Source organism: Ricinus communis, chromosome 3 (assembly GCF_019578655.1).
Source record: "Ricinus communis isolate WT05 ecotype wild-type chromosome 3, ASM1957865v1, whole genome shotgun sequence".
NCBI classification, from domain to species: domain Eukaryota; kingdom Viridiplantae; phylum Streptophyta; class Magnoliopsida; order Malpighiales; family Euphorbiaceae; genus Ricinus; species Ricinus communis.
The window spans coordinates 27,978,735-27,990,453 of record NC_063258.1 but is presented as its reverse complement, the minus strand read 5'-3'; the positions used below and the strand labels follow the sequence as shown (position 1 = coordinate 27,990,453).

The following is an 11,719-nucleotide window of genomic DNA, read 5'->3' as shown; positions in this document are numbered from 1 at the left end:
CCCGAAGGGGAAAGGAAAGTCGGGCTGCAAAGGAGTCGGCGGAGGATCTATTTGTCACCTGAAAAATTCAGAATTAAGACTGTCAGTCTCGGGAATGAGTTAAAATAATACATCTGAAATAAAACAGTCATAAATATCCAATATGCAAAGGTTGATAAAATAAGCTGGAACATCACAAGATAATAAGTAAGTGCCATAATATAATTTAAAATAACTAAGTTTTAACTTATAAGGGATGAGCACTTCAGCAAAACACTAACTCCAATAATAGCAGCCTTTCGGCTCTCTTATTCCAATAGGAATGGTGCCCGGAGAGTGAAGCTCATTAAGGGTCCTTAGATCCAGTCTGGTCACTGAATTCCCAATAAAGTCAGCGCCTATAGAGCAATACTCGACTAGGGACCTTTCCTTCGACAATCATTTCTCACAGTCCAGAGAATTATACTCAACCATAGCTAATTCCAAAAATATTTCTTTACTACCTATTATTAATTAATATCGGTGCGCACGCGATCCTGATGCAACCCATCAGGTGGTATGACTACTGTCGTCTTATCCCGAATCAATATGTAATAGAAATATCGACAATGTGAAAAATAATATATAAATAGCAAGCAACTTAACTATGGTTCAACAACGTATTAAATAATATTGAACAACACATATTTTATAGCTATAAATTTAATTTATTAAGTAAATAGTAGATAGATAATTGATTCCATAAAATAATTATTTAAACGAATAATAAATAACTAATCTAAAATTTATAAATCAATTGAATAAATATAAATAAATAATTTAAATTTATATACCAATTAATTAAATATAAAATAAAAATTAATAAAAAAATATAGTAATATCTATCATAACATTATATATATGTATATTATATAAATATGATGATGATAATATATGTAATAATTATTAATCAAAATTGCTATATAAAATTCTGGCATGATACATGTATAGAAGATATATAACTTTAACTCATAGTTTTGTTGCGCTGCTTCTACGCTTCGGGTGGAGTTGACTGGACGAACGGATTATATATTTATAAAAATAACTCAATTAATAAGATATTTATAATTCTTTTTAGATTTAGACTCCTAGATTAGACTGCCTAGGAAATTTCAACTTGAAAGTCTATCGAAAATTTGGCAGAACCTTTCCTAAAATATGAACGTTTACCTCCCATATAACAGGTTCAAAACTTGCTAAAAACACTTTAAATATTTTACATTTATTTATCAGGAATTCGGTCACCAAAATTGCATTATTTTTTTCTAATTCTATAACGCAATTCAAACCACAAAACTACTTATCTCCACGGCATAGACATTTAATTCTCAACCATCCCACTGTATCGAAACAAAAATTTTATATGTTAAAAATTAAACGCATATGTCAAAAAAATTTAATTTTTAAAAATTAATATATATGTAGATGAGCATTAAAAGTCTTATATATGTGCACTTTTTTACATATTTTATATCTAAATGTAATAAATTTTTTTATTAACTTACTATTTTATGTTAGTAAGCAAAATTAATTTACCACGTCATTTTTCTAGCTGTAAAATTTTAAATTTTTTACTAGAAAGTATTTTTAAAAATAAATTAAAAATATAGATATTTATTTTAAAATTTTAAAATAATTAAATAAAATAATTAAAAAATATAAATATCATAATTTAATTAATAATCCCAGCCGAATTGAATTCTCATCTTTGGCAAACTGTTCCCTCGTTCAACCAAACAAAAGATAAGATATATGTTTCAGTAGAGTTGGTCCAGCAGCACCTCAATATAAAATAGTAATTAAAACAAACAAACAAACAAAAAAGGTAATAAACTGCCATACCGTTACTTTTGATTAAAAAACATCTTATATCTCCTTCTCTTGTGAAATGAATTAAAAATTATTTATAACAGACAAAGACATTTCCCGGAAAAAGGAAATCGAGAGATACAGAAATGGATTTGCTACCATCGGAGACATCACAGATCGCGAAGAAACATAGATTCCGGTCACTAAAACTGGTCAACATCGACCTAGACCAAGTTCTAGAAGGTGAACCTTTCGGCGCTGAGTACGGCCGTCTCGATAACGGCCTCTTTTACTACGTCCGCCTTAACTCCAAGCCTCGAATGCGTGCTGCTCTCGCTCTCGCCGTCAAGGCCGGGTAATACCAGTTAAAAATTTTACAAAAACTAAAAGAAAAAGTATTCAAATCTTACAACTTAAGTTATTGATTGGTTAGGAATTTGTGACAGCTCAGTTTTGGAAGAGGAAGAGGAGCGTGGAGTTGCACACATAGTAGAGCATCTCGCATTTAGCGCGACGAAAAAATATACGAATCATGATATTGTTAAGTTTCTCGAGAGTATTGGAGCTGAGTTTGGTGCTTGTCAAAATGCTGTTACTTCTGCTGATGAAACTGTATATGAGCTTTTTGTGCCTGTTGATAAACCTGAATTGTTGTCTCAGGCTATTTCAGTTATGGCTGAGTTTAGTACTGAGGTATTATATTAAGTTATTGCTTTATTTTATTTTTTTCAGTTGGATAATGTGTAAATGCTTGTTTACTTTTATATTAGTGTAATAGTATGTGCGGTGTGATTATGCAAATCTTTCTAGGTTAGGGTTTCTAAAGATGATTTAGAGAAAGAAAGAGGAGCTGTTATGGAAGAGTATAGAGGGAATAGGAATGCTAGTGGAAGAATGCAGGACGCTCATTGGGTTCTCATGATGGAGGGTTCTAAGGTACTGTTTTGTTGAATCATTATCTAGTCATCGTGATAAATGCATTTTCTAGGTTCATTAGTGAGCTAAGTCCTAGTTGTTTTTCCTTGTCATTTTGTGATTCCTAACTATGAGGGGCACATTGTATTCATGTTGTTTTCAAATTCTCATTTTCTTGCAGTATGCTGATCGATTACCAATTGGATTAGAGAAAGTGATTCGGACAGTTTCTGCTGAAACTGTAAAGCAGTTCTACAGGAAATGGTACCATTTGCATAATATGGCAGTGATAGCGGTTGGAGATTTTTCTGATACCAAGGTTTGAATATGCTCATTTATTTATGCAATTTAAACAAGTTTTCCTACTCAATATTCTTTTATAATTTCTCATAACCTCTATTGCCCCTGGGATTTTAAATTTGTGTTTTACTTGAGAATTTCCATGATATCTGATACCCCCTTTTTCCTGTTCTTTCTCTTCTTCTTTTTCTTCGTTTAGAGTGTAGTTGAGTTAATAAAGATGCATTTCGGTCAGAAAGTTTCAGAACGGGATCCTCCACAGATTCCAGTATTTCAAGTTCCATCTCATGAGGAACCACGCTTTTCATGTTTTGTTGAATCTGAAGCTGCTGGGGTTAGTGCAACTTGAAAACTTAATTTGTGAATTTCAAAGAAATCTACTCCAATAGTGAAGTTACATAAATTTAATACTGTTGTCCTTGTTGGCTTGTGGCAGTCTGCAGTCATGATTAGCTATAAGATGCCAGTGGATGAGCTGAAGACAGTGAAGGATTACAAGGATATGCTTCTAGAATCCATGTTTCTCTATGCTCTAAACCAGAGATTCTTTAAATTATCTCGTAGAAAGGATCCACCCTACTTCTCTTGCTCAGCTGCAGCAGATGCTCTAGTTCATCCATTGAAGGCCTGTATAATGACTTCAGCCTGTAAAGAAAAAGGCACTCTAGAGGCCCTAGAATCAATGCTTCTTGAGGTGTGTCTTCATTTGATTTTATGCTTTTTCTTTGTTGTTTTTTGATTTTATTCACAACTATATTATGTTTTAGGTTGCAAGAGTGCGATTACATGGTTTTTCAGAACGTGAAATATCAATTGTTCGAGCTTTACTAATGGCAGAAATTGAATCTGCCTATCTGGAGCGTGATCAAATGCAATCAACCAACTTGCGTGATGAATATTTACAAGTAAATTGATGTCATAGCTTCCTTGTCAGTTTCCAATGATCAATTTGGACATTTTAATGAATGAGGTCAAATTATTATTTTTCCATTTCATTTTGCAGCATTTTCTTCGAAATGAACCGGTAGTTGGGATTGAGTATGAGGCTCAACTTCAAAAAACGATTCTACCTCGTGAGTACCTATTACTGCATGTGTAGATCTCCTGGTTATGAATATTATTATAACACAATAGTTTGAATGCTCCTACCATGACTTATATTTGTATAGAAATATCGGCACTGGAAGTATCCAAATACTCAGAAAAGTTACAAACATCATGTAGCTGTGTCATAAAGACAATTGAACCTCAAGCTTCTGCTACAGTTGATGATTTGAAAAAAGTGCTACTGAAAATAAATGCTCTCGAGGCAGAAGGAAGCATTTCTCCTTGGGATGATGAGAACATTCCAGAGGAAATTGTTGCTACAAAGCCAAATCCAGGGTAAATGTTCAAGTTTCATTTCACTTTGTACAATATGCTAATCTCTCTGGCCCTCATCCCCCTGCCCACACTCTCCTCCCCACTACACATTCATGTCAAAGTATCTTCGCAAATGTATCAATCTGTTGTTTCTTTCCTCTTCTGGGTAATTTTTCTCTTTTGATATTACCCCAGTGGGGTTGGTTTCCCTATCTTGAGTGTGACTTTTTCGCTTTGTCTTTTCGATCTGTTGAGATACAGCTTATAATACAGAAAAAGGAAAAAGAATTTTCAGAATCACTTGTAACAACTTTGCGAGGTGTACTCTTGTTTAGTTAATACTTAATAACAACTTTTACTTTTTTCTACACTTCCTTAAGTTTCATCGTCTTTACCATCTCCGTCCACACTTTTGTCATTAGATATACTATATGATGTAGGTTTGCAAATCATAAGCTAAATTAATCCTGGACATGGTCAATTTTCCATTTCGAGATCATGTCCTGGGAAAGTGTTGTTTTGTCAGCTTATGTACTAATATTCTCATGTTTCCCTACTAGAACTTCCATCTGCATTAATTTATTGCTTCTGCTTGCCTCTGTTTGATTTGACTTAATATTCTTTTTCAATATATGAAATATTCTAATTCATGCATCGAGATATTCCTACATGCATTAACAATCATTGCTAGCCAAGTGTAGCTTCTTTTGAGACCTCATGTTGCATAAAGAGATTGGTTTTATGATTTCATTACATTCATCTGAACTTAACAGGAGTGTCCTGCATCAGCTTGAATATTCAAACATTGGGGCTTCTGAATTAATCCTATCAAATGGCATGCGAATTTGCTATAAATGTACGGACTTCCTTGATGATCAGGTATAAATTAATATCTATTGCTAGCTAAACTTTGAACTTCTGTAGCATTGCTGTAGCAATTTTCAATAAGAAACTCTATATTGTAGCAGTTTTGGCCTGTGGCTCTCTAACTATGAAACTTTTATTTTCAGAAACATATCATGTCATCATTTTGTAGCCTTTAGTGTTAGAGATGAAGGAGATTGTTAGAGTGGAAAAAAAATCAGCATTAAACTGCTAAAGTTTATTGGGTACAAATGAATACTTATCTTTTTCATGTTATACAGAGGGGGTGCAGGCTGATTATCTAAATTAGATTTGATAGCTGTTCATATGCAAGCTTTGGAAAGGAAACAATACTCAGATTAATGAATGCATGATAACCAATAATTAATTTCCACGATAATAGATGCATCTTATTTGATGTGAAAATGAATAATGACTATATTGAGTATCCTGTTACATGCAGTCTGTTTAATTATTTCCAACCACTTGTTTCAACAGGTTCTTTTTACAGGATTCTCATATGGTGGTCTATCTGAAATCCCAGAAAGTGATTACTTTTCATGCTCCATGGGATCAACCATTGCTGGAGAAATTGGTGTATTTGGTTATAGGCCACCAGTTCTCATGGATATGCTTGCTGGTAAGAGAGTTGAAGTTGGTACAAAGCTTGGAGCATACATGAGAACTTTTTCAGGAGATTGTTCACCTTCAGATCTGGAAACAGCTTTACAGGTTTGTTTTCAATAAGTTACCATGTTTATGGCATCGTTCTTTATTATGCCTATGATGGAGGATAACAGCATTCTCTCATGGTGGATCTGCATATCACAAAAAGATAGTCATTTTTGTTTACAATTATTTGTTGACCATCAATTTTTGGTTTTTTTCTTTGGGCGGAGGATTTTCTGGACATGATCAGATCACACACAGCTAAAGCCACCTGATACACCACTATATGCCTTCACTCCCTTCACAATTCAAGTGGTTTAATGTGCTTGTAGGACCTCCATGTTGAATCAGTCATTTGATGTGGGTGGAGAGGTGGCTGTGCATTACATGTGGCAAATCAAAATTTCTTCCATTATCACCTGTTGACCCATAATTGTGATTGGAAATATGAACATCTTATTTTTTTCGCGGATAGAAGATGGGCATAGTTTTATTAACAGTTCACTACTCATCCTCTTTTATTTAATGTTTGGTGGGACTTGAATAGCCTATAAGAAGCTTAGGCTGGTAAGATACTGGAGAGTATTTTGATATATCAGCAATTAAATGTGTATCTTACAATCAAAAGCTAGAAATGAACTTATACTCTCCTTCCATTGACAGTATGCAATTCTGATTCACCAAACTTGATGTGTAAATTTTTTGTCTTTAAAGAATTGCTAAAGATAGCCATCGCTGTTCTATTTTTCATCTTTAACCAGCACAGAAGGGTGTCTTACCCTGTTTCTATTTAAATTTCACAGCTTGTCTACCAACTGTTTACGACAAATGTAACACCTGGAGAAGAAGATGTTAAAATAGTGATGCAAATGGCAGAGGAAGCAGTTCGTGCTCAAGAAAGAGATCCTTATACTGCTTTTGCAGACCGAGTTAAGGAGCTGAACTATGGGAACTCCTATTTTTTTAGGGTATGCCGAACTTTTCTTGTTTTAGGCTCACTCTCACTATCAAGATGTATTTTCCTTGCGTATAACTTGGGTGTTACTCTTTGATTTTGCAGCCTATTAGAATTAATGATCTGCAGAAAGTTGATCCAATGAAAGCCTGTGAATATTTTAATAGCTGCTTTAAGGATCCTTCAACTTTTACAGTTGTGATTGTTGGGAATCTTGATCCCACCATTGCAGTTCCTCTGATTTTGCAGTATTTGGTGAGTTGATAATCCTTTTAGCTTTGTGAATATCAAGTTGTTAAATATTAATTTGACTTGTGCTTTGATTCACCATGCAGGGTGGAATTCCAAAACCTTCCGAACCTATTCTCCACTTTAACCGGGATGATCTCAAAGGCTTGCCATTTACTTTTCCTACAAGCATAATAAGGTAGCTATTTTATCATATAAAATAGTGGTCATAGAAAAAAAATGATAGATGGTTCAGATAAGTGATACTTGGGTGGACCAACTGCTCAAAGGTAGATTAACCTTGTTTAATAAATATATATATAACCTATGAGTGCTCTCTCACTCCCTTGATTGAACAGTCAATTTTGTTAATTTTCTTTTTCATGCCACTTCCTCAATATCTGACCCTAAGACATGTATCTTTGTGCCTGTGAGCACATGTATTTCTATTGGGATTCAAATGCGTTCTAATGCAATTGATATCCTTGTAGAGAAGTGGTCCGAAGCCCCATGGTGGAAGCACAGTGTTCAGTTCAGCTAAGCTTTCCTGTGGTGCTGAAGAATGGGACAATGGTTTGTGGCTGTGTTGTAATCTATAAATTGATAACTCATATAGACTGCCATTTGTACTTTCATGTTTCATATTGCTGAATATTGGAGTTGTATGTTTTTTCATTTCTTTTTGTGGGAAAAATTTAATTGACAGGTAGAAGAGATTCATCGGATTGGCTTCTTGAGCAAACTTCTTGAAACAAAAATTATGCAAGTTCTACGTTTCAAGCATGGGCAGGTATGTCTCATAGATGCTCTATTTGATAATTTAATTAAATGGTTTGCTGGGATGGATCTATATTTACCTCTGGGCTGCAGATATATTCTGCTGGTGTATCAGTATTCCTCGGTGGTAATAGACCTTCCCGGACTGGTGATATACGTGGTGACATTAGCATAAATTTTTCTTGTGATCCTGGAATCTCCTCGAAACTGGTAGGCAGCTTTTGCTTTCTAATTGTATTTTTGCCATTCTTTTTAATTTTAATTTCTTTAGTCGAGCCGATCAGTTTTTCTTTTTCTTATTGTGCTATACTTCTAAATAGGTTGATTTGGCTTTGGATGAAATATTACGGCTTCAAGAGGAAGGACCTAAAGATCAGGATGTCTTGACTGTACTTGAACTTGAGCAAAGGGCCCATGAAAATGGACTGCAGGTTAAGTTTTTCTTTTGAGTAACTCTAATGATGCAGCGAATCAGCCATTAACTTCCCATTTGGTTATCCAGATGATGTGGAAAAGAAATTTGCAAATCTTTCTTTTATCCTATAGTTCCAAACTCTTAGGGTGTGTTTACTCGCAGAAAACTATATCACTTTTGTAGAAAATTTTTCAAATGAAAACAGAAAATATAATTTTATGTTTACTTGTATTAATTTCTTAAATGAAAATAGAAAACAGTTTTTGATGTTTTTTAAATTATAACTAAACTTTGGAAAACAAGCTTTAATATGTTTTCTATGTTTTTCTTTAAATAAAAAGTCACTTGTTATCAAATGAAAACAAGGAGTTTTTGCTTTATTTATTCCAAGTTTATCCTTTAAATTTAAAATATTACCTAAATAAAAAAAAGAACAATTTTTTTATATAATAGCAAGTAAACATGTTTTACAAATTTTTTATGAAATTGAAAATTTTTCATTTTCCTTAAGAATTAGAAAATGAGAATAGGAAAAGATTTCTTCAAGTAAACAAATTCTTAACTTTCTTCTTCTTATTTGTGCATTGTTGATCTTACAGTATACAGTTTACAGATGCGAGAAGTTAATATTAAAATTTACACTTCTTTAACATACTGCTGTTTTTCTATTTATCTTTCAGGAGAACTTCTACTGGCTAGAGAGGATTTTACGCAGTTACCAGTCAAGGATCTACAATGGTGAATTGGGCACAGCCTTTGAGGTTGGTTGCCTATCTGTGCTTTTTTACAAATCTACACTGGAACCTTTTTGTATTTTTTCCTTATCAACTTTAAATGTTGATGCAACTCTAGACTATAAACACGAGTTCTGTAGTGTGCATTAACCAATAACTTGGTGCAGCGTGCATAAAGCATTTTGTCTGAATTTAGATTTTAATAACCATTAGTATGCATTTACATGTAGCTAGGTACTCAAATAATTTGTTAGCCCTGTATGTGATAATCCATAGTGGAATTACTTGTGAAGTTCCATAATCAGAGCAAAGTAGCTACTGATGGGGGCAGTAAACATTGTGGAAACATAGAGAACTTGCAGCACTTGTCTCCATAATTCCCTATGCTTTGGTTATCATAATCTTATTTTCTGATGCAGATTCAAGATGAAGGAAGGTCTAATGTTAGACAATCCCTTACAACATCAGCAGTGCAGTTGACACTGCAAAGAATACTGCCTTGTCCTTGCAAAAAACAGTACACTGCAGTCATTCTAATGCCTCAGACATCCCGCATTCAGTTGCTGAGGTCATTCTTCCAATCTACTCGGACTAGTTATGCCAGAGATGCCAAGGTGAGCATGTTCTGGTTTTCTCATTGCCATTTCCAGTGTACATTTCCATAATGGATTTTTGGCATTTCAGTGATTTGAGATTATGTTTGATTTTAAACTTCTGCGATTTATATTAACACCTTTCAAGGAGGTGGTACATAATTTTTTATATTAAGCTGGGAACTAGACTTAGTAATTTAGAAGTCCATGTTTTGGAAATGAAAGAAATTTGCAGAAACTGTTGAAGTACCTTATGGTTCTGATCAAGATGCCTTTTCCTTTCCTCCCTAAAAAATGCATTAGGTGTTAACACATTCCTATATTGGTGTTGGCAGATTATAGCAAGCATTGCTGGTTGTACCGTTTTGGCTCTCACTTTCTGGAGATATTCAAGAAGTTCTCTAAGATCTTAGGAGGTTTTTCTGTAGCAGAGGTTCATATACTTGGGAAAACGGAGATTTGGATACAAGTTTAGAATTATATGTTAACGATTTCATAAAATAAATTAGATTAAACGTTTGATGGAAAATAAAAATCACCAAAACTATAGGGGAAGCATTTAGAATTATACATGGGCCTATTGCGTAATAATCATCTAGGTCTGGTCAGTGTATCATCATTCTTCAATTCTTCGTTCCTTTATCTTCCTTCACTTTCTTATGTGGTGCAAGTGTAACATTATTTCCATTAGTGATTTATTTTATATATTCTAGAAATACATTGTAAACAATATACTTGTACTGTGATCGATTAGGAACATTTACCACAGATTCCTAGTATTCCATTGCAACAATGAAATTGTGTTTCTGGCTAAGGAGAATTTTCTTTTACTTTCTTTTATTTGCAAGCTGCAAAGAATTCCCGTCTTCTTGTTGAATGGTAACGTATCGATGTGCATTAATGGAGATAAATTGCACATGATCTAGATTGGGTGGATAAGATTTTATGATGCAACTGATTCTGGTGGAATGCTAGTTTTGTGAACAAAAAGGGATATTAATCAATCTTGTGTTTTAAACCTATAAATCATTTTCTAGGGTTTCAAAGTTTTACTTTGGGCAAAAACTCGCACTAACACCCTATAGTTTAGAGTTCTGCACTTTAAAGCTTGTGCTCTGTTTTCTATACTTTTCTATGGCAATCATTACACTATAATCTATCAAATACATTTATATTGAGACACCGTCTATAACTGTTACATTATCTTAATAGAATTATTTATTGTAAGCATCATCGCAGTTGATCGAAATTTGAAGAAAGAAAAAACTAATTATATATTTGGCAATGATTTTTGCTATTTCAGCAAGCTCAAGTAAAATGATTAGTAATCTTTGAAAAAGCTAGCGAAAAATATATTTAATGTATAACATCAAAATTTAAGATATGGTTACCAATTATTTACAAAAAAAAACTATGAAATAGTAAATTTAATGTAAAAAATAAATCACAATCCTCAAAATATCAAATCTTTAAAGATTTAATGTCAACTTTACACTTTATATTAAAAAATATTAGGAAAATGATTCTTTGTTATTTATTCTTTTCAAAATTAGAACAGAGCAAAGCCTTATAAGATTTGAACATAGAAGTAGGTTATCATAATACCACGTAGCCATCAATTTAATGTATATTCCCAGAATTGATAATTTAGGATACAATGAAACATGAGGAAATTATTATCAGCATTAAAATCTGCATATGTTTACATCTTTTCTTTCTCTTAATTACTATATAGTATCTATATTTGAATTTTTTTTTTAGTAATACTCTAAAATCAATTAAAAAAAATATCATTTTTACTGTGTAAATTTTTTTAAAAAAATATTATTTTTTAATTTTTTTTTCAAAAATATAATGTAGTTGTGATTTATTTTTCTTTGGTTGTTTTTTATTTTTTTTTATCAAAAGATAACAAAATAAAAATCAATACTGTATTTTTTAAAAATTTAAAATTTATATTTTTATATTCTTACATAGTAAAAATAAAAAAATAAAAAGAAAAACATGGATACTTTTATAATTTTTCTTTTATATTTAAGTTGTTCCAGGATAAAGTGCCAAAATCAAAGGTTGAAGCCCA

At 32.7% G+C, this 11,719-nt stretch overlaps 1 protein-coding gene across 3 annotated transcripts; it reads left to right on the top strand.

The window, feature by feature from the left end:
* Window positions 1-1,826: 1,826 nt before the first annotated feature.
* LOC8265101 (zinc protease PQQL-like) lies at window positions 1,827-10,453 on the top strand. Of its 3 annotated transcripts, none has more exons than XM_015716328.3 (21): window positions 1,827-2,182; window positions 2,274-2,520; window positions 2,638-2,763; window positions 2,924-3,061; window positions 3,242-3,376; window positions 3,479-3,736; window positions 3,810-3,947; window positions 4,046-4,115; window positions 4,212-4,425; window positions 5,178-5,283; window positions 5,767-6,000; window positions 6,741-6,905; window positions 6,998-7,147; window positions 7,228-7,319; window positions 7,612-7,693; window positions 7,827-7,910; window positions 7,991-8,107; window positions 8,218-8,328; window positions 8,993-9,073; window positions 9,466-9,660; window positions 9,975-10,453. In XM_015716328.3, exons 1-21 carry the CDS (start codon window positions 1,974-1,976, stop codon window positions 10,050-10,052), a joined length of 3,030 nt encoding a protein of 1,009 aa, XP_015571814.1. In that variant the 5' UTR covers window positions 1,827-1,973; the 3' UTR covers window positions 10,053-10,453. The 3 variants fall into 3 exon arrangements, with proteins under 3 accessions (XP_015571814.1, XP_015571815.1, XP_015571816.1); XM_015716329.3 differs by having other exon boundaries at window positions 2,041-2,182; window positions 2,279-2,520; XM_015716330.3 differs by having other exon boundaries at window positions 2,044-2,182; window positions 2,261-2,520.
* Window positions 10,454-11,719: the final 1,266 nt, after the last annotated feature.

Excerpts from the sequence above, each read along its gene's own strand:
- LOC8265101 (XM_015716328.3), top strand. The coding sequence starts at position 1,974 with ATGGATTTGCTACCATCGGAGACATCACAGATCGCGAAGAAACATAGA. Across the intron at positions 3,062-3,241 it reads GAGATTTTTCTGATACCAAG|AGTGTAGTTGAGTTAATAAA; the intron begins GTTTGAATATGC and ends TTCTTCGTTTAG. Across the intron at positions 7,320-7,611 it reads TTTCCTACAAGCATAATAAG|AGAAGTGGTCCGAAGCCCCA; the intron begins GTAGCTATTTTA and ends ATATCCTTGTAG.